The sequence below is a fragment of the Aricia agestis genome, chromosome 2 (assembly GCF_905147365.1).
Source record: "Aricia agestis chromosome 2, ilAriAges1.1, whole genome shotgun sequence".
NCBI lineage: Eukaryota > Metazoa > Arthropoda > Insecta > Lepidoptera > Lycaenidae > Aricia > Aricia agestis.
In genome coordinates this window covers 2,202,238-2,227,956 of record NC_056407.1, presented here as the reverse complement: position 1 = coordinate 2,227,956, position 25,719 = coordinate 2,202,238, and the positions used below count along the sequence as shown (strand labels likewise).

Sequence of the window (25,719 nt, the reverse complement as noted above, 5' to 3'; positions counted from 1 at the left end):
TCATTTTCATGGAGATACTCAAAGTATCTCCATACCCAGCAAAATCGTTTTAGCGGTTTGGGCGTGTAGAGATAGCAGACAGAGAGACAGACAGACTTTCGTATTTATAGATAATATAATATAATAATATATTGTATGGATTACTTAAGCTTTTCCAAAATTTTCCGAAATAAATCTTATTCATCATTGTGCAAAAAAGCTGTGTATAAATTAAGTATACACTAAAAAGGAAAAGCAACAATCTGATACAATACTCGTATCATCGTTAAAAAGACTCAATAAGACATACTTAAATAATGTTGTATCGAAATACCAATCATCCGGGATTCTTTACAAACCAGTCCTTAAACAATTCACATACAATCAAAACATACATTTATTTACGAAATTGATTTTATTTTATACAAAAGCGTGGGCGAGTAGCGAGTACATCTAAGTACCAGCTCCGACCAGAAGCGTAGCGTGGCTTGCCGGGGCCCCTTAATTATGTTTGTATATAACAATAGTATTAGGATAAAGATTTCTCACGAAAAATGCGTCAAATTAAAGGAAATAATAATTTATATATCAAAGAAATATATTTTTTACTTTTGCCATTTTTGAAATAAATAAATTTGGGAAGTTTTAAATAATGTCTGCTTGCGCACTTTGGGGGTCATCATGGCCCGGGGGCCTCGTATAATTAATACGGCAGATAAGGCGGTCGCTACGACCCTGTAGCCTGTCGCAGTCGGTTAAAACTTTGGGGGCCATCGTGGCCCGGGGGCCCCGTATAATAATTAATACGGCAGATACGGCGGTAGCTACGCCCCTGCCTCCAGTCGCAGTCGGTTAAAAAACTGCTCTCGTTCAAGTGACATTTAGATAAGAGGCTTGAAACTGTGGTTCTTCAATAAAAAACATTGTTGGCGCTACGAAACTGGATATGGATGCGGTACTTTAATAAATTTATTAATATCATAATAATATAAGTCGATTCAACTGCGAAGTTACGATTCTTTCTGAAAGTTTCCTTCGAAAAGTATATCAAGAATATTTTTTTTATTAGATACAACGTAATATACTACTGCAACTGTTGTGGCAGTTTTCATTCAACATGAAATCAGCGATATACTCTAAATTCTAATAGGTGCTATGAATCCATACTTTATTAATATTTTGAATTCGCAAATCAATTTAAACTGATTGTCTGTATTTTTTAACCTAAAAATGTTTTATTAAGATACATGATACTTTAATTTCTGGAAAAGGATTACCCACGCAGTTAACGAATGAATGATTGAAAATGTTTCATTTCTAAATCCGTTAAAAATTAACACTTTTAGATTGTGGGCAATTAAACATTTTGTGAAAACTATAATCCTATTATTTATCATAATATTATAAAATATGGAAAGGTGAGTCTGATTCTCAAGAATTATCGTAAATGTATGTTATTACATAATAATTATTATTATTTTAAAAACATGAATGTACCACCAAACACCATATCCACATGTAGTAGGTCTCCGTATGCACTTGACGCTGTGTAGTGTGTAGGCTCCTTCCGCATGCCGGCGGGGGGCGGGCCGCCTTCATTAGCGACCTTAATTACTACATATTTACATACATACATACGTGTGATATAGGTGATATCTAAGATAATATATTATGTTCTATTGATTTCTGGTATTGCTACAATTAATTATAATAATTTACAACACTTGATCCCATTAGCATTTTACTTTTTTTAACATTTAACTTCATACAACAAATTATAGAATTATTTTACTTTTCTGCTGTCTTTGGAATGGTTAGAGTATATCTAGAGCAGTGGTTCTTAACACGTGGTCTGCGGACCACTGGTGGTTCCTGAAGGCAATCCAAATGGTCCCTCATGACTAAAAGGTTAAGAACTATAGTTAAGACTATAGAGCAGCGGTAGGCAACAGGCGGACCGCGGTCCGTTTGCGGACCGGGAAAGGTCAAATCTCGGACCGCGATATATTGTAATTAAGCTACATAGAACAAGTGTGTTTTTTCTGGACCTCGTTAAAATTTTCTCACAGTATCCGGACCCCACCTAAAGGCTAAAACTACTTGTCGACCCCTGCTATATAGACTGTAGAGAGTTAGAGACCCTAGCTGTGGTATAGCGACGCGATGGCAGTGTGCTCCTAAAATGTGACATGATATTTTTTTTTACTTATTTCCTTAAAATAATTTTTGAAAACTTTTTTACTTACAGCCTTTTTTGTGCAAACATATTATATTTTTTTAAATAAAAACTCCTTACGTTATTAATTATTATAATTGGAACTTGGAAGTATGCTGTAATGTCACGTAATAAACTTTAAAAATGTGAGCTATGCATAAAGCAGACTTGTGATTACGAATGATCAGAGTTCAGACATTCGTCATCACAATTTACACCCAGGTAAAAGTAAACAAAACAGCTATGTTCAGTAAAAATTATGTTCACATTTCCTTACTCATTTAAGTAAAGTGTCAAGACTCAAGACGATTATTTTTTGTTTTATAATAGCAGCAAAACACTGGCAGATTGATTATTGTACCAACTATGTGAATGTGAATGATTTTGGCAGTATTTTTATTTTTACCTCTATATATGTTACATAATCCCCGCGTTCCATTTGATGTTAAAAACGCTCAAATTTGCTCCTATTTTGAGAGTTTTGATCATTTTTAACATCAAATGGAACGCGGGGTACTTATATTATGTTATAACTTATAAACGGTTACTTTTATGCTACATCACTTGCCTACACAAACATTTTATGCCAATCTTTGTATAAAGCCTTACATATTCATAATGATTATGGCATAGATGTAATAACTGTCACAGATTAATTAAATCACAGTTAAGTGGTACATATTAGTACATTGTTATGTATGCTAACTGGCCATTACCTAGCGATATTACCCGGTTCTCCTCGGTACGCGGTACTCATAAGACAATTATCGTGAGATTTATTCGTAAGGAATTACGAACGAGCTCACCCTTGAGAAAGGGTGGTTATGTGGGACGGAACCAGGGCCTTATTTAAATAGTGTTACATATGACTTATCGCGACAGAACGGTGCATTTTTTCGAGATAATAATGTGTCCTATGTCCTATCTCGGGATTCCAAGTAGCTTGAACGCTGAACCGATTTTGAAAATCGGTTCAGCGTTTTGGGTGTGAAGAGTTAACAGACAGACAGACAAATACACCTTCGCATTTATGAATTAACTTTAATACCTGGATATGAGATACTTCATCTTTATAATATTGTCATATAGGTATTAAATTTTTTGTATTGTATTAACAAGGTGTATAGAATATCAGTGATAATACTTTATGGTAGAGTTTACTGTGAAGATGGGAGTGCTGAAACTGTGGCTTAATATTAATGATGGGATCCCATAAAAGGAAAGGTGATTGTTTAAGGTTCATTATATCCAAACTACCTAACTTATAAAAATATTTAAGTACACAGCGAATAAGGTCTGATTGTTTTTGTCTACGCAGAGAATAATAGCAGAAGCAGAATAGGTATTGTATGGTCCATATCTAGATATTGGTACCGTGCCACGTTACCGCACCGTTCCACGTTGACGACGTCGTAACGTGGACATGTGGACAGCTGCCTTTACGACGTAAAAGTTTGAGAATATTATAAAGATTGTTTCTCTCAGCATAATATCGTCCGCCGAACCTGCGCCTGCGCCGGTGCCCCACGTGATCGTGGCGATCTCGTAATGTCAAGGAGACCTATCTCCACTGACGACTGTTGAAAAGGAAGCGCTGTGCCCACGATATCCTTTATACTATAGATTTACTACATAAATCAGCCCTGGATTTATATATTTTTTCTGATTTTTTCAGATAATGATTTTATAAGATGCAAGTTCACACGAATTTCGTTATTTTTAGATCCCCCTTTGTCGCAGGTGGTCACTATTGTGTGACTCCCTTAGCGCGACGTTACAAGCAATTATAATCAAAAATTAATGCCTCCTAGATAATAAATTCGTTGAGACGTATGTAGCTGGGCATTATCCCGTTATCTAGGTATTACATACTTCATTTATTTGTCTGTTATCTATCGAATATCGAAGTAGATATTACCAGACAAAGATTATGTATTTACTTACACATCAATGTCTTTCCAAATAAGGAGGCTTCATGAATAAAATTTGTATCACTAAATACCGTTTTTAAGTACAAGGCTTTAAGAGCTATTTTCGCATTATACGCAAAGGAGCGGCTCGTAAAAAATGTAATTATATCGTTCGGTGGTCTCTCCATAACATCATTATTTCTTTATCGGTCCGTCTTGTACTACAATGGGGGATTTTATCGCGTATTCATGATGTATGGATGAGTCGTTTATAACAATTAATCAGAAGAAACCTTGGCGAAAACGGAAGACACACGGGCACAAAGTAATCAAAAGGACATGATGAAAATCTTGAGTACTAATTAAAATGGAACGAGATCAGTAAACGATAAGATCTCAATTCTCAACTTTCGAATGTTGTTTCGAGTGGTCGAGGAAGACAGTACAAGATCGAAGTGAAATTCGGGTTATAGGAAATATAACGCAAAGCTCGGAGCAGAGGGCGCTACTAGCATATGCAGTAAATAAACCGACCAAAATCCGACATGTTGCACACGTCATATCAGATATCAGAATATTGACGTATCATGACAGAATATGATCGTATTCCTAGGCATAACGCTGGATTGTAAGTTACAATGGGGTCCACATATTGCGAAACTGGCAGATAAGCTTAGTTCTGCAGCATATGCTGTTAAAAAAATTCGTGAAATCACTGATGTAGAGACCGCGCGATTAGTTTACTTTAGCTACTTTCATATAGGATTGCCATCACCCAAATTCCCTTCGCCGGTCAGGCACGACAAAATTCCCGGACATTTGGCCGAAATGTGGTTATTTCCCCGGACACCTCTTAAACAGTATTTACGATAATTCTTCCCAATTTTTGCTTTTCCAACAAGAATTTGTAAAAATCTGACTAACTAAAGCCCGTGCTAGAAATCGTGTGTTCCTGGAATGCCTGGTTAAAAAGTTGGATTTCTCTCAGCAAAAGTGTCCGGATTTCAACCGGACACTTTTCAAAAACCCGGCCGGACGCACCCCGGACGCCCTTCAAACTAGGACAAATCCGGGGAAATCCGGACGGATGGCAACCCTACTTTCATAGCATAATGTCTTACGGCATCCTCTTGTGGGGAAACGCGGCGGACATTAATACAATATTTGTGCTGCAGAAGCGAGCTATTCGTTCTATTTATAAGATGTCGTCTTTGGAATCTCTAAGAGAAAAATTAAAAAAAAAAGAATTCTGACCGTCGCATCTCAATACATTTTGGAAAATCTCTTATATGTTAGAAAGAACATAAATATTTTCAAAAAGAAAAGTGATAATCATAATGTAAATACTAGAAATAAGAACAAGTTAGCAATATCAATGTTCAGACTAGCCAAAATAAGCAAATCCTTTAAAGGCCAATATATACGCCTATACAATAAAATCCCAGAAAATGTTCAAAATCTATCTTTAAACAAATTTAAAAAAAGCAGTTAAAGAACGTTTGTGTGCTAAAGCGTATTATAAAGTCAATGATTTCTTCGAGGACAGCACACCTCGGGACTAGGGTGGCTCCATGCAGGTTACTTTTCTTTTAATTTTGTAACATAGCTGTAAGCCATAACATTGTAATATTCCATTTTTTTAGTAAAAGATGGCCCCGTGCGAGTTTCTTACGCCGGTTCTTCTCGGCGGGGTAGTTCCCGAACCGGTGGTAGGCAACGTAGTTTCTTCGTTCGACTTTCAAAAAGTGTATCATGATACCCATTTTGAATAAAAATATATTTTATTTTTATTTATTTATTTGACAAAAACGTTGTCAAACGTAGAAAAAATTTTTGTTTACTGCAGTCTACGCTGGTGCTGTATCTAGATTCTAGCGTGAAATTTTTCAGTATTATTATATCTTACTAGCTGTCCCGGCAAACGCTGTTTTGCTATATAAAGTATTTCGCCCGTATTATTTAATGAAGTGACTAAATAAGTATGTCACCATGGCAACGTCCACCGCTATCCCGTCGCACAAACAACGGTCGCCGTCGGTCTCGAGTTGTAATAATTTACTATTACTTATTCAACAAAATGCACTTCTCAATATAAAAAGTAGCCAGTAGCCGATTCTCAGACCTTACTGAATCTGCATATAAAAATTTGGTAAAAATCAGTAAAGCCGTTTCGGAGGAGTACGGTAACTAACATTGTGACACGAGAATTTTATATTTATGAAGAAGATTATGGACCTGGCGGTGAAATATAACTTCCGCAACAAACACAACTTGGTCGGGTTTTCGCTGACTTTAGTACAATCATACCCGCCAGGCAGGCGTCACCAGTGAAGCAAAATACTTACATAGCAAAAATGTATTCTACTATTTTTTGCATTGTCGGAAATTCACAAATAACATAATAAGGTGTTTCCCAAAGTATATTTAGTAATTCAGCCGTTTAGTTCCAAAAGACTAGTTCTTTGCTAATAATTGATTAATTACTTGTGAGATAACAGATTTCTCCGGGTTTGCTAACTAAATTCGTGCAATTTTTAACCGTCTTTAAAAAAAGGAAGTTGGGTTAGTTACTTTAATAATTGAAAGTAGCAGTGCAAGGTTCATGCACTTTCAAAAACATTTCTTTGCAAACGATAGGCTTTGCCCACGTCGTAATAAACTCTCCTTTGTCAATTGTCCTTTCTCGAATCCTTCTACAGCTGCTAAGTCTGCTATTGAATATCGACACACTTTGACATTTTTAATATTGGTATGGTAATAGGAACTACCTATTTAGTAATCTCTGACTTAAATCCAAATTGTTAAAGTTATGGCTGCCGAAGATTGCTGCATAGATTTTGCGGCATCAAACACATATCAGGGCTTGACCAAGTCCTTATTTTCTTCTTTAAGTAGATATACATTAAATATTAATACAATTACTAAGATAGGAAATGTGTAGGCACAATCTTGCTGAGAAGTAAGCACTATTACTTCAATAATAAACCCTCACACCGGTTTTAGTGACGGTAGCCGTTTTTATTGAAACCAAGCCAGTTACGCAGCAGCAATTTCATAGTGCTCAAGTGTGTGCGCAGTACTCAGTTCTATTCCTGTAAGTCGCATAACCCAGTGGGACGTTCGACCGAAACGACTGGCGAAAGATCAAGCAAAGGACGACTTTTTACATCCATCCGACGCATGGATCATCTTACTTGTCAGACAATCAGGTGATCAGCCAGCATTGTTCGTACCAAACCTGGAAGTAACACGTTTCCAACGCGGGAATAGAACCCATGGCCTCCGAGTCAAGAGCCACGCTCTAAGCCACTGTACCACTGAGGCGTATAACTCAGCTGATAGGTCGATGACCGATTGTTCTTTACCGTGTTTCACCAAATAAGGATCCAATTCCGAGGGTGTGTAACGTCTTCCTCAATCGACAGGATCTTGCGTCGATTCCACGTTACGTTGCAATTCAATTTGTTTACAATTACCAATCAAATATTTACGTACCTACTTCGCACCTTTAAAGTAATACCGTTACTAAACGAAATTTTTCATAAATTGAGGTATAATACAAGATAAACTTGGTTTTTTATTGCAAAATGTTGTGTTTTGCGTCATTTAGCGGTAAATCAAAGCGTTACTAAGTCGAGTTATGTTCGGGTCGATAAATACAATATTGTGTCTATACCAATAAGAACATATAACACGGCTTTAAGTCACAAAATATTTTCTTTTTTGAATAGGTAAAGTGTTTCAATTTGTTTAGACACATTTTTCGTGTTATGAAATAACGCAATTTATAATTAAATTTCATTGGATGGAATGTAACAGTTTGTATAGTCACAGTTTGCCTTTTTTTTTAGAGATTAATCCAATAAGGTTTATCTCTAGAGTGTTACATTTTTTAAATTATAAACAAAAAATATTATTAATATGCCAATAGGTTTAACTCATTATTCTTAAATTAAGTGATAGAAGTAAACATTACTTTTGTTAGCTCAAAGTAGGTACCTACCTCTCGTGGATAGAGAAATGAGGCTGTGGTCGTTACTATGTATATTTATTTTTTATTATTATTTCTAGTTGATCTGCTTTTAGTCAAAGTGTTTTAAAATGTAAAATGATAAGATAGTTAAAAGTTAAGATGGTAAGATATTGTCTTTAACTTTTAATTATGTTAAATTATGAAGTTTTAATAGTTTTTTTGTTTTGTAATATTAGTTGCACTTACAGTAATGAACAAAAAAATTAGTGGTAAAGTGTTACTATAAAAATATAAATCAAAATAAATAAAGCTGTAAATATTATAATTAACTAAAGCTGTAAATATTATATTTAACATTTTTTTTTAATTCAAACATAATAAAAGACAAAGACAGCAAAACGGATTGGTTAGTTAAGGACGTAAAAACGCGAAGCAAGGTTCCTCTCTGTCCTGCAGGCTAAGTAAAACCAACTTTCAAATGCACAATATATTCATTACAATAATATATTTTTATATTGTTAAATAATATAATATTAATAATAACAAATATCACTTATCACTATTAAAGCTGGTAGATTTTTTATTGGTTTCACCGCGACGCTAATTACACTAACATAATACGGGTCAGTTACACTCATTCGATATTACAATACTTTTTCACCAAACGGCCATTCGAAATCCTATAATTGCCGTTTGGTGACGACGCAACGGGCTTAAGAAATTCACAAATAGGAACTGAGTACTTCAGAGACACATGTTGATGAAATTTTTTAAGTCATATGAGATATACTCGTAATATTATGATCCTAAAAGACCCTAAGTCGGACCCATCACACTTATCGGCGTTAGGGAACGATTTTTGAAAACAATATTTTTTAGACATTAGTATACTGTTTATATACTAGAACTATAATAATAATTATTAAGGCGGGGATTAATCTCAATCCAAAACGATAACTTTGCACACAACCAAAGACCAAGCGTATACGCATCGCAATAAGATTCATTTTAGCTTAGCATAAAACTGAAGTCACTCCAGCGGATTTTCTCTATTTTTCATGTTTTTTTAAAATATCTTTGGAAATAAACATTAAGAAACAAAATTGTTCGGTTAAAGAATTTTTAATATAGATTTACTAACAATTTATTGAAATAAAATGTATAATTATCCTAGTTAATACTTATATTTCGATGAAATAGATTTTTATCGGAGGTGAGTTTGTAAATTAATTACAGCCAAAGTGTTAAGTTTTATTAAAATGTTTATGGTTTAAGGTATTTTAAATATTGTGCTTTATATCTCATATTTTTTAAAACTTCGTTATTACATTGGAACTAGGTAAACCGGAAGTCGCGGAATAACAAATTGGGGTTTATCCTCGCCTTAAGAATAACAATGTATTTAGTGTTTGAATATTATGAGATGTTTAATTATTTTAAAATGACATTTTAATGTTCATCATGTAAATCGGATGAGTGTAACCAAACGATTAGACAACTTTAATAGCATTTTCCTAGCATGTTCTGTTACTATTTTAAAACGACAATTTTAATACTCAGATTCATGCTTGGTTGTATTAAAGTTGTCTCTCACAAATAACAACAATTTATTAATTAATAAATAATAATATAATTAATTACAATATTAAATCTTAATTCTTTAGACATCTATCGAGGAACCGTAACACCTTCTGATGGCTATTCTTGTAAATTGTCAATAATTAGACTAATATGGTCGTTCTCACCAACCGCTATTTAACGAATAACGCTTATTGTCCCGTAGTAGCTGTCTTTACCTATGGGGCAAGTCTCTCAAAACATTTTTTATATCTAAGATCCTAGGGACTTTGCTATAAGCGTTGGTAAAAACTTGACTGATAATGGGTACGGTTTGGTCGCTAGGGGTGCACCTAAAAGCGGTGGTTGGTGAAAACTGGCATTAGTAATTTTGGTTCTCTCGCGATACTTTTTATGGATTGAATCCACACTGCCAATTAACATTTTTTAATTTAAATTTCGAGAATTTTCCTTCTGGTTCTAGGTGCTATAATTATTTATTATTACTTATTTAAATCAATGTAATACTAATGTATGTGGCAGTTATTTTAGCCATATCAATCTCAATAATGAGACAAAATTTAATGCAAATACATAATTAACAATTAAGAGCAAACGGCCGCATTCAGAGACCTTAAATTCCAAGTCTTCCAAAAAACTATTGTCGCTATTTTTATAAGCTAGGTGTTTATAAACCATAAACAATTAATATTTTTTAGTTGTAAAAATATTGCATTGCAATCAAATGGCAAAAATTCGTTTTCTTAATTTTTAATTTTTGTAGATAAAATTACTAGATAAGATACTTAATAGGGACGTCAACATGATCCTTGGGCTGCCCCCCTGCCCCCCCCCCCCCCCTGGGTACGCCCATGCAACGAATTCTAAAATGCGGCGCGTTCGGCGCGTGCGAGCTGATAAAATATGTGCGATCACCTTTATTCGGAAGTCGTCTAGCTACGTCAACAGTCAATACGTAATGAAGTGTACGTCATAACAACAGTTAAATTTTTAAGACGAGTACCTACTGCCTATCTACTAACCCCCTTACTAATAAAAAATCTCCTTGTCATTAAAAATTGTCCTTGTCTGATGCTTAACAAAGCCCGCGCGTCAAACTATAACCACGGCCAAGGTATCTTACTGATAAAATTATTTAAAAGGTTCGCTTGCCTTTATGGTTTATTAAAAAAGTCACATGACATTCTTCTTATTAGTAATGGGGTCATACGTTACAGCTTAAAATTCACACCAAACAAATATTTTAATACTGTGTCAACGATTACATACCATTTTTCTTTCCAAATGTACAAGTTGGCTATAAGTGTTGTCCACGAGTTATATCGATAAAAAAATGTTGCAATTATTTTTGTATTCTTTTGGTTTAAAACTTTTTTCCATAATATTAAATTGTCTACACTCTAGTGGGAGTATTTTTGGTAAAAACCTCAAAATATACGTATTTGGAGGTATCAGATCTATAGCGCTAAAAGGAGAATTGTAATAAAATACGCTTAATTTCAATTTATAAAGTTCGAATCCAAGTAAATACTGTCAGCCTCCATCCTATCTAGATAAAATATTTAAATGTACTTTCGATTTTCAGGACGGTTTTAATGCAAAAGATAAAATACTTATATGCATAATATTTTTGCTAGTAAAATACGTCTTTTTAATAATATTTCGATCTTGTTCTTTCTCTTTACTTGTTCCCTACATTCATTCAATTATATATTTTTTTATAATTTGACTCCATTTGAGTGAATGGAAACAAGAGAGTATGACCATTGGGTGTGTTTATGTGTTACACAGAGCCACTGCTTGTAAAGAGCTTACATATTATTATTTTCTATACGCTGGATCAGCGGTACTCAACCTTTTTTCACACGAGCCACAAACATGTTTTAGTCTTGGTGTCGCTGGCCACAACACACATTATTTAGGGGTAAAAAATTAACGTTGTTCAAAATTATTATCGATTGACGTGGGCCACTGATAAAGTCCGGGCGGGCCGCAGGTTGAGTATATCTGAGCTAGATGGATAGAACATGCATAATTTAATAGAAAGGGGTGATAAGAAGCTGAGCTTTAAAGCCAAAATAATTTGATGACGGATAAAAAAGAAGTTCAACTTCATATCTTTCGTGCTATGTTAGTTCAAGAATCGACTGCTTTACTCTCATGTATTATTTAATAAAATATTATCTTTATCTGTTAATTAGTCTATGAGAAATGCAGTATTATTAAAAGCGTATAATAAAACTACAAATATCCATATAAAATGAATTTTAAAGCTAATTTACATTTTGGCAAATATTTAGTGGGCGGTTTTACTCTTGCGATTTCAGTAACGCAATAAAGGCGACGACAAGAAAAAATATCCCCAGCCGAACATAGAACCTCCTACTTTTTTAAGTCGGCTGAAAAGGAACACTATATTGATTTTATTTTCTTCAGACATTTGCTCGCCTTTCAAAGTGCTGAAATTCTGCATTCAAAACACTTGTAATTTTATTTAAAATTTACCAATGACTATTAACTATGATTAACATAAAATATTTTACAAACATATTCTTCTAATTAATATGAAGTGAAAATATGTGACTAGTAGTTTTTTTGCAAAGAAAATATTATAGTCTCTGACTATATTTTCTTTGGAAAAGACTAGACGTACACTGGTATTACGATTCGTTGCAGTCCATTAAAATAAATGACATCTCATTATTAATGAAACATAGACGCTTAAGAAGAATATTCAAATTGAAAAGAGATTTATCAATAAATCGCTAATCTCAAACTTGTAATAATACAAAAAAGCTTTAACACAGTAATAGGAAAATATAAAAAATAAAGATGTTTAAAAATTATTCAATCAGAGGCAAGCATTTTCATCGTACTTAATAGAATGAGACCTAAGTTCGGAGCTAATAGTAGTTATACACTACAACAGTAATTTTTTTCGTGACATCGACTACCACACAACGTAGTTAGCCTAGAACACCTACAACAAATACTAAAACAATAGCCAACAAGAAACACGAACCTCTAAATGCATTTAAACAGTGTAATTGTCTTAAAGATAAAACAACGAGATAGTGTAATATACTCTACGAAAAGTGTCAATAATTATTGGTATAATAATAAAATTAATTTCAAATCTTTTTATGCTATCTAAAATTGTAACAAAGCATCAACTAATTCAAACAATATTTACAAATACTCGCTATTAACAATAAAAGTTGAAATAAATAAAACTCTATCTCTTTCTATCTTACAACGAAAAATATTTGGAATGAAAGAGAGGCTAACAGTGAGAGAAAAGTTTGAAAAATCCCCGTCCTTTCTCCGGCGCTGGACCCATCAGCATCGGAACTTGGTTTTTGTGTGTTATAGTTATCTGGAAAAAAATGTCGCAAATAAAAAATACACATTTATCGATATCGCGGCGCAACGGCACATCACTATAGGTGTGTGTACGGTCACGAGAAAAAGACTCGTGTCTTCAAACAATATTTTTTTGTTATGCCTATTATATAGTATATATAGTAACTGAATCAAGATCTTATTTATTTATTTCTTCTTATTGATGATGATTGATGACAAAGGACATCAGGCATTCTCATCTAAAAATAAATGAATTCGTGGCCAGAATTAAGAATATTTCCAATAGCTAGGTTATTTATACCTAAAACTAATTCTATGAATTTAACATTGTTACTATACGTATTTTAGTAGTTATTTAATTTTTTGTACTAATAATAATAATAAATAATAAATAATACTTACCTAATATAAAAAATGCAGTTACAGGGTCAAGTCCATATATTTTTTTGAGTTTCTTAATATGGCCTAGCTATTTAAAATAATCCTAGGTCTGGCCGCGCATCTTTTTTTTAGACCAACATTGTATGGAAATTGCCTGATGCCCTTCAAAGAATAGATTTAAAAAAATATACCCACATTTACAGAATAATGTAACGTGCCTATGATGATGATGACGATAATGATGATGAGATTAATGCTGATGGTAAAGATAACGATGGCGATGATGACGATGGTGTAGATAACGATGACGATGGTACATACCTTGCAGGGCGGCTGCATCCAGGGCTCGCCGTCGATCTGCATGGGGAAGGTGCGGCGCGTGGTAATGGTGATGGAGCTGCACTGCGCCAAACGTCGGCCTGACGCGCGCAGACCTGACACAGTAACGGGATAAGTATAAGATAATATAATCTTACCCTTTTATCAAAATAATATTTAATAAAAAAAAGAACTATATTGAGGCGGGATATTTTTTTGTACCACTTTTGGACTTTTTTGTAAGTACCCCTTTTGAAAAGTATTCTGATAAAAAAAATTCTCAACATAAACCCAAATTTTCCAGCACCGAGCGGGCTGATGATGATGAACTATTGCTAAAAGAAAAAACGAAATCAAAATCGGCCACCAGTTTAGACGCTACGATGCCACGGACAGACACATCCCTCTTTTTCGTCGGGGTTTAAAAAGTACACAAGATATCTTAAGACACGTATCTACAAGGCAACATTTGGAGCACAACTTGTAGCCAACATGTTGACTTAATAAGTGTGCAACTTTCGCTTATCAACATTTCCAGTCTTGCCAGTTGCCAGTCTTTATTTACTCAATAACAGAAGATGGAAAAGAAAATCTACGCAAGAATGAATAACATAAAGAAATTCCATAAAAGTAAGGAAAAAATTACCTGTTCTAACTTGTCCCATGTGCAGACAGTTCTCCAAGCCGATCACTTCTATTAGCTTGTCACCAATATCTGTAATGTGATATTTTTTATTACTCATAAGTCATAACATTAGTCATTAACTCATCAGTCATTAAAACACATTCTTAATAAGAAAAGAAACAAAATAAATTGACTAAAGTAACTTGATTTTCTTTAAGTTACTGCACTTAAGCTGGCACTAAGCATATGGGAATTTCTGAGATGCGAGCTAAACTCTGCGCTACTATCGAACACTAGAGAGTGCAGATGCACTAGAGTTTAAGACACTTGTATATGTGTTAATAGCCTTACAGTCCACTTAGAGTTTCTTTATGACATGACGTATGGCAACAACATAAGGATCGCTCTCCTTCTTTTAAGGGCAATAACTATCACTAGACCTTGCTGTTTATCAGGGAAGGGTCCGCGGCGCGGCCGGGCAGCACCGGCGCCCCACAGGTTGGAGCCGCCGTGCGCGTACGGGATGTTGAGTAGGGCCACGCCCTGCAGCGCGCCGCCCTTACCCAGCTCGAGGGAACTGCCGTCACACTGAAACAGAAACGAATAAATATTATTATGATATTAGACCAAGTGTTCTGAACAAATAGTGCCAAATAAAATTATCAATAAGTAAGACCTTTTTCGAGAATTCGGTTTTGTGGCATGCTTGTGTAAGCTGGCTTGGCAGCCAGAACCAATTACACGAAAGGGATAACGCGCTATTAAGGTACACCTATATAATAATAATAATTATTATGAACTCTGGCCTAACAGTAATCCAGTTTCGCGAATTAGCTTCAATGAATTAATGTTCCTTTTTTCACCAATCACTCTCGCACGTTCAAATATTTCCTCTAGAGATCATTAAGCGTACCTATCATATATAAAATATTTTGCTAACGTCCTTATTTAAGTGATATACAATCTGACACATAAGTACCTATGGGTGAAAACGTCTCGGTCTTAACAGCTACATGGTTACTTGGGCTAGTGGGGCTGTGGTAAACAGGCATATTTTGTATTATCACTGACCACGAGGTCGATGTTCTCGTGCAGGTTCTTGCAGCTGGCGGCGAACTGCTCGGAGGTGGCGAACTCGAAGTACCACAGCTTGTTCTTCATGCGCGAGCTGAACTTGTCCGGGTTGCGCTCGCGCTCCGTGTGGAACTTCACGCAGATCGCCGCGTCCTGCAGGTACGAGTTACGTCATGTAGAAAGTACGATTAACCGTAAAATCAAGCCACGGGTCCCAAGCCACGGGTCCCAAGACAGATATTCCGAGGTGTAAGACTTGCTGATTGCGGCATATGAAGTGAGTGGTGAGAACGTGTGGTAGACTAATCTCCCATAAAAAGCCGAAAAAATATACCCTTTCTCTAAGCATACTTGTACTATTATCTATTCTGTGACACAGTGTGAACAAAGGTGATCTGATGAGACTATTCTTCCAATCTGTTATCGCTATTCGCATATTATTTTTATGGTGGACGACGGACGTAGTCAAAACTCGTCATCTTTAAGGCATATATCAACTAGAAATACGACGATTTGGTAAAGGAATAAATAACAATAGAGTTGCGGAAGTAATACTTAACAGTGGAGATACTTACGACGCCGATGGAGAAATAGTTGTTGATGATGTTGTACGGCACGCTGGTCGGGTGCGGCGCCGACTCCGGCATCACCACCTGCTCGCACTGGAAAACAAAACATTGAGATATTACTACAATAGCAAGCAGTAGCGGCGTAAGGACCTGTCCACATGTCCACGTCACGACGTCGTCAACGTGGAACGGGTGCCGAAGAAATTTCGCCCTGGGCGCTGGTAGTGCTAAAACCGGTACTGATAGCAAGTACTACTTAAGTAGTCTGTTATTGCGTTATATCCTTTAACCTGATAGCCTTATAGATCCAACGCACACGAAGTACCCTTCGTAGTGCTCTATTATCTAACGCCGCCTCACTCAAGTCCAATTTTACCAATTACTTTTGTTATTGGTCAGTAATTCCTGACCAATAACCTGTGCGCTCACCTCCCCCTGCGTGTTCTCGACCTGTATCTGCCAGCGGTCCATCATGACGGTGCTGGCGCGCGCGATCTTGTCCAGGATCTTATGGATAGACTCGCCCTCGTATCTGAAATATGTGCATAAAATTAAAGTATCAAATAACCTACAAAAACCCTTAAAGTATTAGTATTTGAGGTGGTCTGGCAGTGTGAAGCAGCTGTCATAAGTGTCTCATGTCTGACAGTGGGAGACGAGATTCCTACAGTTATCCCGAGCATATTAGATAAAATAAATTGAGTTTTGTATTTTAACGAAGGTTAGGTAGAGTTTCAGAACTGGATAGCTCTTAAAATAACTGCGACCGAAACTCCATAGTTGCTGGTCCTTCTTACCTCTAGGTATAGGTATACATACATATACATGCAAACTTTCAGCTTTTATAAAATGACTATAGTCTCACTGTCGCTGGCTCTTGGGTCATTTCATTTTTGTATCTATATGAAGATTCGTATTCCTTTTCACGATGGTGGTGGAGCAAACCACAAGTAAACCTTTAAAGCTTTTGTTTATTTCTTCTTTGGTCATCTTTTTGTTTACCACGTATATGCTACGTACCCCCCTCCCCACCGTAGACAGCGCGCCAGGTCGTTGCCGGTGCCCAGTGGAATTACGCCCACGGCTGGTTGAGTCTCCATGCTGATTTTGTCTGAAACATCGTCTTGTTAAGAGCAACGCTAGTTATAGTCTTATTGCCATAAAATATTTGTTTGATATAGTAAGACTGGGAATGCAATCTTGGACCAAGATTGACTATTCAAGATCTTGGCGTCTTTTTTCTGAATCTAGATTGGTCAGTTCGAGATCCTGTTGCGATTCGGGTCGAGATCTTGGTCGCGAATCAAGATTTTCGGGATTTTCGAGATTGAGCAGAATAATTGAAAAAAAAAATGCGTTTTTTTGCTGCAAATTGATAGTAACCAGTATTTTAATATTAAGTAATAAATTATGTAATGTTTCAAAGAATTTGTTTTTGAGAAAATTGGGTATTGTTATATAAACTAAACATAACAAACTCAGTTTTTACAAATTCTAGTTTTTTGAAACATAAAAATCTGACAAATTAAGGCCCAGCGCAGACGACAGACTATCTATCCGTGATGCACTTTATAGTCCGTGGAAATAGAACCTATGCAATTATATGCACAGCAACGCACACGATGCGCAGCGCAGACGTACTGCATATAATTTGGCAATTGCATAGGTCCTACTTCCACGGACTAAAAAGTGCGTCACGGATAGTCTGTCGTCTGCGCTGCGGCCTGCGCCTTATCCTATCCTATACACGCAATATACACACATACAAACGCTAACACACACACATACGCAGTAAGCACCTGTGAAGTTTACTTGTTTTAACTACAGATGGCGCTAGATCAAACCACAGGATCTAGATCAAATGTTCGTTTCGTGAGCCGTCGAACTCTTCTAAGACGCTTATCTGTCTACTATAATATATACCCTAAACTGTGGTTCGCGCTTTGCCGCGCAGGTATGAACAATCTGAAAATCTCGAAATCTTGGACTTTGGTCAAGATCGCGAACAGGATTTAGAAATTCAGGATTGATGGCTTTCAAGATTGAATCTTGGAAAATCACTCAAAATCTTGGTGGAATCTTGATCTTGCAAGATCAAGATTGCATTCCCTAAGTCTGTAAGAGTATATTAATTATGAGAAACAATGTTAACGTCGACACAGCACATTTGGTCACGGGCACGATGAACTGGCATCATTGCCATTTTTAATATTTTACTGAACTCAGCCAGTTAGCCATTTTTAACTGTACTGTATAAAATATTGCTATTGAAAGGTGTCTGAGAAGTACTCGTACAAAAAGGCGGTAGTAGATATTAGAAACTGTATTGACTATTTACTCACCCATGGTTTCCAAAACCCAACCAACAGTGCCGTCTCCGCCGCAACAGATCACTCGGTAGTTCCTCACGTCCTTGAACATTTGCAGACCTTAAAGCAATAAAACATTAAGAACATTATGTTTTAGTCTGTTAGTAGATGCAGTCCGTAATTTGGTCTGGTTATGTTAGTTAGGTACGCTGGGTAGTCTGCCACAACTTGACATTAACCAACTAAAAAACGTAGTTCTTTGTATAATAGTAAATTAAGCTCTTCTAGCAGCTATGACTTCAAACATCTTAATATCAACGTCATAAAATGTCTCAGAAACCAACCTTGCATGGGTCCTCCTTTAGCGATATCATGGACCTGTCTCGGGTTGAGGATGTACTGGAGTTTCCTTAGCACCCTGGACCCCTGTCTGCCCCCGGACTTGGGGTTGATGAACACCAGCAGGGGGCAGGTCCCCTCAGGGGGAGTGATCTGGAACGAGATGGGGGGAGCGCGGTGTTCCTTCTTCTCCTTCTTGTCTGAAATTGTCTTGTCCTCCGAGTTCGCCGATATCGATATCGGCAGGGATATCGATACGGGAATGGATTGCTGAAAATAATGAAAACTTATTCAAAACTACTTCAAGTGACAACGCTTGTTCCGCTAAGTGTTGACCAGTAAATGCGCAATAAGTTTTTGAATCAGAGTCGAACTTACCAATCAGCTCGACGACAACAGCCCAGCAAACCAGATTTGGCTTTTTTGAAAATTTTTGTGCATCAGAGAGTAGATAGATGGGCGAAACTGACACTATTGGCGAAGGAAACACGTTGTGAGTCCCAAGACTTTTTTGTTGTTGGTTACCTTATAGGCCCTTTGCTACAGCAATTATAGATATACCTGATCGTGGGGCGGGCGGTGCGGCAGCGAGCGCTGGCGGTCGAGGACGAGCGGGCGGATGGCGGTGGGCGGCAGGATGTGGCGCGCGTGCCGCCCCAGCGAGCACCACCCGCCCGCGCTGCCCACGCACCGGTTGTGCAGCTGAGGATAAATACTAGGATAGTTACTTTTTAAAATGGACTGTACATGAGGATAGTTGTCAAAATAGGTTGCGCTTCCTACAATTATGGGTTCTTTTAGCCTTGACTTAAAAATAAGGCGTCATTAAGAATTCATCTACACCTCATTGACCCATAGTTAATCCGTTCGTTCCGCTGGCGGTTTGCTTAACTTGGAAGACACTACTTGCAACGTATAAAGCCAGGACATCAGGAGGGTACTTACAGTGATGTGGCACCAGCGACAGTGCAGGCCGGTGATGCCGTTGTACCCCTTGATCTTTTTCCGACACCGTGCGCATTTGCCATGACAGTTTCCTGAAGGGAGAAAAATGTTGTTGGGCTTAGTACCTACACGTCCATGGTTTTGTTACAGTTACTTACATATTGATAGAACCAGAACCTTTAGCCAGATAAGCGAACGAAGTTTCTACAGGTGTTAAAAGTATTATAATCACAGAGTTTGACGCCTTAAAACTCGTACGTTTTTCGTTTTAGAACTTTGCTTAGTGGCAGCACTTTGGCTTCAGTCATTGGTGATAGTATCCTCTACCTTCAACCCAATGATGAGCTAGCGTGGTGGGCGCCCTCCGGGACTTGCAGTATGTGGCGATGCAGGAGGCCGGCGCGCGCTGCACGCACCGCTCGTGCACAGTGAACTTGCAGACTGGAATGTAACAGCAATCGTTGCAACGCGGTCTTCCAGTCATAAAATAGCAGGCGTAGACTTTGTAGTGAGTAAAAATATCAAAGAAACAGAAAGTGTTTTTTTTTTATGAAATAAGGGGGCAAACGAGCAAACGGGTCACCTGATGGAAAGCAACTTCCGTCGCCCATGGACGCTCGCAGCATCAAAAGAGCTGCAGGTGCGTTGCCAGCCTTCTTAGAGAGAATAGGGTAATAGGGGAGGGTAGGGAAGGGAACAGGGGAGGGTAGGGAAGGGAAAAAGGTAGGGGATTGGGCCTCCGGTAAACTCACTCACTCGGCGAAACACAGCGCAAGCACTGTTTCACGCCGGTTTTCTGTGAGCGCGTGGTATTTCTTCGGTCGAGCCGGCCCATTCGTGCAGACATGGCTCTCCCACGTCAAAAAATTACAAAGTTACGTTGCTTCTGGGGATAAACTCTTACACCTCGAAGACCACAACCTATATCGGTACCAAAATTGCGCACGTGGAAGCTGGATAGCCGAAAATCGAAATCAAACTCAGTAGCGTCCTGTCTATTGAAATTGCAGTAGCCAAATTAAACATCCATTGTTAAAAAGAGAACACGGAACTACCTCGTCACTGCACAAGTAAAAGGACAAGGTCATGCCAAATACATTAAGAATCACAAAGCCCCAAACACTGATTCATGGTGTATTATATCACAACTCACATATACAGCACAGGCCCTTCTTCCCCAGCCCCACCAGCATGTTGAGGCAGAGGTTGCAGTAGGCGGGGCGGTTGAAATGCTTCAGCCGCCACGCGTGCTCGCCGTCCTCCTTCACGTTCGTGTCCAGACCCAGCAGCACCAGCAGCGGGATCGTGGTCATCCTGGAAAGGACGTATCAAAAGGACTCTCAGAAAATTTTGATTTTGGTGGCGGGATTCTTTGTAACCAGGCCACACTTTTACGATTTTTTTGACAAATAGTAGGTAAATATTGTGTGGGTCGACCTCCAACTAGGTGGGACGACGATCTCCGCTTAGTTGCAGGCCCATGTTGGATGCGAGTAGCAGGAGATCGGTCATCTTGGCGTTCATTGAGAGAGGCCTATGTCCAGCAGTGGACGACTATAGGCTGATATGATGATGATTGTGGAATATTTCATGCTGTCACAAAATTCGTAATCACCCTGCCGAACTACCTTTCGGCGAATTCAAATCCTCTGTGTCCTCTTTCACTAAAATAATAAAGATTCTTGTTGTCAGGCTGCATTGTTGTAGCGGCTTAATGGATCTACTAGCCCAGCTTGAAAATAGGATATTTTGTAGTTACTAGTTCAACTAAGGTTTACAAGTGCGAACTTACCCTCCTCTCTTCCATTCATCTAATGACACTGTACCGTCTGCGTCATAGTCGATCTCCACCATCATGTCTTGGAGGATCTGGAAATCACAACATGCTGCTGCATTAAAAGTGCTTATTCAAGAATGTTTGTTAGTAACACTATACAATTTGTGAGGATTGATGGATTGGATGCTAAAACTACTGAACTGATTTATAGGAGATAAAATCTGGATTGACACATTTATCACGAACAAGTATCTTCTCATGGGAAATTGCGTTTTCACGAGCGGAGCCGTTGGAAAAGCTAGTCATGACATACGTCACCGATCAAACAAAATTACGGTACCCAAAATACTTATAATATAACGTAATTAATTGCCAAACCGTTGTAAAGACCTTATAATAACCTAGTCTTCAAAAGAGAAATTACAAAGGTTAGCAGAAAAAAGTTTTATAGTATCCAAGAATATAATAGGTTTATTATTAATTAATTATTATTATTGAATTTATTACTGTAACCATAGAGAAATATAATACACGTGACTGTAACTTTTTAATTTTCAATATATTATTTTATGTTTACTTTGACTTTTGCACGCACTTTTGGATGGCAGAACGTTTAGAACAGTATTTTAGATTTTAAAGACCTATGTTATGCGATACATGCAATGCAAATTGCAATATATTTCATTCATTTCGTTAGGATGCTGAAGGGTCTTACCGGCCTCAGCTCGGACGTCTCCCAGCCCAGGTACTCGGCGACGGCCATCATCTGGTTGATGATGCAGTCCATCTCGTTGGTGTCCAGTACGCCGTTGCCGTCAGTGTCGTATAGACGAAACATAACTGCAATAGTCAACATTGCGACTGAACGGGAGATAAATACTAATATTAACACGAGAAACTGTGTCTGTCTGTCTGTTACATCTTCACGCTTACGTTTTGAAGATTTCGAGAAAGGAAAGTATATGAGTTTTCTTGAGTAGCTTACTTCGCCTTGCGACAACTGCATCTGCAAGCCAAAACAAGATCTAGTATTCTAAGGCCGATTAATCTTTTGTTGGTTACTTACATTCTAACTTATCTTCTGGTCTCCCTGCCTCCAGCAGTGAAAGGTAGCAGACGATATCCTTGAGCGATACTCTGGCAGTGTGAACTTCTAACGTAGATGATCTGCGTATAAGGTGCTTGAAGTCTGAAAAAAAAAACTTTTTGGCTACAGGTGGTTGGTAAAACTGCCAATAACCTCTTTGTTTCTTTGCGTATCATTAATTGTGGAGATATATGCTTGGTGGCCACTGGCTACAAAGGAAAATCTTCTGACCGAGCGAGGTTGTATACTCGGTCAGGCCGAAGCACTGGCGTCATTTCGGACGTTGAATATTATGTCTTGTCGGTTATCAAACCTCCGATGGCGCGATTTAAGATTCAGTGCTATTTGGTCCACTACAAACTTAAAGGACCGTTGCTTGCTGAGGCAAGACTGACCTTCGATCTTGTTGAGCTGGTTGACCCGGAGCGAGTTGCTGCTCTTGCGGCTGCTGTTCCTGGACATCTGACTGTGGCTGGGGCTGGTCTCGTTGCGGCCGATGCACAGCTCGTGCGACGAGTACGACGGGTGCGTCGTCACCGCGAACATCGGGTGGACGCTTCCTGGGGTTGTGTAAACATTGGTAAAATGGCGTAAACGAGGATTGTTGTTAAAGTTGCAAGCAAAGTAGTAAATTCTCTAACCCCCTTATTGCTTTTAGTATTAAACTTTGAGAAAAGAGGCTTGACAGACAAAATAAAGTATAACCTCTGTATTTATAGTGCAACAGTGTGCATCTTTTATTTTAATGATCTAGATTCTAGTGGTATGTCATAGCGGTGGTGTGATATGCAAGTAAAAAGAGGATTAATATTGCTTAGCTTTTCATGTTATCTCAATAATTTTACAAAAGCCAATGACCTTCCTTGAGCTGTGCATAGCACGTCTCATCTTTTATGAATTTTATTTTCTATTATTAAAAACGGTTTTAATAATAGAAAATGAATTCCCACATCCCCATTACGGTTGCAAGGATCTCTCCTCAAGAGTAATAATATGCTGTAGTTATCTTCATCGTAGGAAAGTCTTGATCAAAGATAATATTACAGATATATTGTTCTCAAATTTGGAACCCCAATTATCATACGTACATCGAAAGAATAGAAAAATCCAGAAAAAAATCTTAAGACTTGTCCAATTTAAATCCAGAACTTATGTATCGAACTACTTATCGCGTTGTAAAAAATTTCATATTCTTCCACTATTTTAGTATGTTACTATTTTATTATAGACATAGTTTTTCTATTTAAACTTCTCAACGGCATCATAGATTGTCCCGAACTCGTTGAAAAATTTAGTATCAGTGTCCCATCAGCATCACTTAGACGTCATCAACTTCTGTACATTCCCCCAGTATCAACAAACTATCGTCGAAACTCCTATGTTATTAGATCTAGTAGAGCGTACAATGAGGTGACTCGGAGCACAGAACTTGACTTATTCTGTACCAGTCAATACTGGTAGAGTAAAAAAGAACCTTAGCGACCCCTTTTTTAAATAAATTAATATCATATACAATATTATTATGTACGTATTCTATTCTTTGTTTGCTGTTTGTTTCTTTCTTTGTTTAACTTCTCTAGCGTATTTTATGTGTGAAAACTTGTAATTGGCCTTCCTGTGTTATTTTAAAACTACTTGTTATTCTAGCTGTAATAGTATTGGATCCGACCGTAAAATCCTGCAGGAATCGTTTTTTTGATCAAATATATTTTAAAATAATCTTTAGAACGTATAGAATGGATTAATGTTGGGTTGCCTTGTCAAAAGTAGCCGCAAGTACCTCTTATTAAGTTGAATGTTCATGAGACAAATGCATAATTTGCATGTATATTTTTTTTCAGTAAATTTTACATCATTTGAAAGAAAATGACGTGAGAAAATAAGGTATAAATGGTTGCCAGCTCTAAGTCGGCCGCAACCTAGGGTTGCCAGCCCGTAAACAGACATAGTTCTTCATCAAAATTGAAGCATCGATTTTTTTAATAATTTTGATACCAAATTAAAGTTTTATGCATTTTGTACATGAATATCCATGGTTGCCAGTTGCACGATAGCCGCAAACTGGGGTTGCCATCACTTTTGTATATGACAAATGTTCAGGCCTACAATTATTATGCCTGGCATTATTTGAGGACGTCGAGAACTCGCAAGAATGCTATTTTTATTTAACAGGCGTTTTTATTTTTATGTGTATTGTCCTGTCATTCCTCAATGTCATTCCTTCTTAATTCTCTACTTTTCTATTGAATACACGCAAGTTTATATTACGGGCTTTCATTTTGCTCAATTAGAGGTACTTGCGGCTACTTTTAACAAGGCAACCCAACATTAATCCATTCTATACGTTTTAAAGATTATTTTAAAATATATTTGATCGAAAAAAACGATTCATGCAGAATTTTACGGTCGGATATTAGGATATAAGTTTTCCTAAATAAATATAAAAAATAAATAAATAAATAAAATATAAAATTTCTTTAATTAAGACTTATCTATGGTTGTAACTGGTAACTGTAAGAACTTACCAGTTCTACTTCTTGACCCTTTGTCACTGCCGTCCACGGAGTCGCTCGAACTCTTGCCCAGTTGCTGTAACCTCTCTGCCAAGCCATGAATTTTGGAAGCGAGACTTAACTTCCCCTGAAAAGGTCATTGCCTGTTACGTCCGGTCGCTGGATAAAGAGGAGAAAGGAAGAGAATGGATGAATGTATCTCTGTCCTGTGACTAGACTTATAACGAACAATAAATTTCAAAATCACCCCAATGCAGGTGCCTACAGATTCATCTACCAAAACATGTTTATAAGGCGCATTGAACTTATAAAGTATCCGCATCGCACATAATGTATATTTTATGTATGAATGAAAGATTCAGGCCAAAAAAACGATAAAAAACTTTATTATTGTTCTTACAACGGCTGGCAACAGCTGTGTATAAAGGAACTATCAGCAGCTCAATTTCGGAATATTATTTTTGGCGCTAGATCAAAAAATCAAACAATCTAGCACTCGTTTAGCGTTCTTCTCTTTATCTTGAACAGTTTAGTAATACTAACTTATAAAGGATTTGTAGGTACGACTATCACTCCAGCCTTACCAGCCCCCTAATAGAATAGATAACCTTTTAATTTTTAGCGATGGGCTCCCGGCATAACTCCTCACCTCCCAGCATTAAACTGGAAAAAGGCCCCCTGAGAGCATCGTGTCTTCTCATGTTAGGCCACATCCTATGAATTTCACCATTAGCTGCGGAACCAGCTCTTTCCCACATTTCTTT

General features: G+C 37.3%; 1 protein-coding gene across 2 annotated transcripts in view; it reads right to left on the bottom strand.

The window, feature by feature from the left end:
• Nucleotides 1-12,815: 12,815 nt before the first annotated feature.
• LOC121738385 (diacylglycerol kinase 1) overlaps nt 12,816-25,719 on the bottom strand; it is a 107,091-nt gene continuing 94,187 nt past the window's right edge. For both annotated transcript variants that reach the window (XM_042130398.1, XM_042130403.1), the window contains exons 6-24: nt 24,968-25,082; nt 22,838-23,002; nt 22,422-22,544; nt 22,071-22,195; nt 21,371-21,447; nt 20,732-20,892; nt 19,906-20,019; nt 19,579-19,670; nt 19,195-19,335; nt 18,639-18,903; nt 18,328-18,414; nt 17,006-17,096; nt 16,415-16,517; nt 15,992-16,078; nt 15,414-15,569; nt 14,783-14,930; nt 14,364-14,432; nt 13,721-13,833; nt 12,816-13,031 (exon numbers count right to left, since the gene is read on the bottom strand). In XM_042130398.1, coding sequence (XP_041986332.1) covers nt 12,939-13,031; nt 13,721-13,833; nt 14,364-14,432; nt 14,783-14,930; nt 15,414-15,569; nt 15,992-16,078; nt 16,415-16,517; nt 17,006-17,096; nt 18,328-18,414; nt 18,639-18,903; nt 19,195-19,335; nt 19,579-19,670; nt 19,906-20,019; nt 20,732-20,892; nt 21,371-21,447; nt 22,071-22,195; nt 22,422-22,544; nt 22,838-23,002; nt 24,968-25,082 — 2,325 coding nt within the window. In that variant the 3' untranslated portion in view covers nt 12,816-12,938. The remainder of the gene's footprint in view (nt 13,032-13,720; nt 13,834-14,363; nt 14,433-14,782; nt 14,931-15,413; nt 15,570-15,991; nt 16,079-16,414; nt 16,518-17,005; nt 17,097-18,327; nt 18,415-18,638; nt 18,904-19,194; nt 19,336-19,578; nt 19,671-19,905; nt 20,020-20,731; nt 20,893-21,370; nt 21,448-22,070; nt 22,196-22,421; nt 22,545-22,837; nt 23,003-24,967; nt 25,083-25,719) is intronic.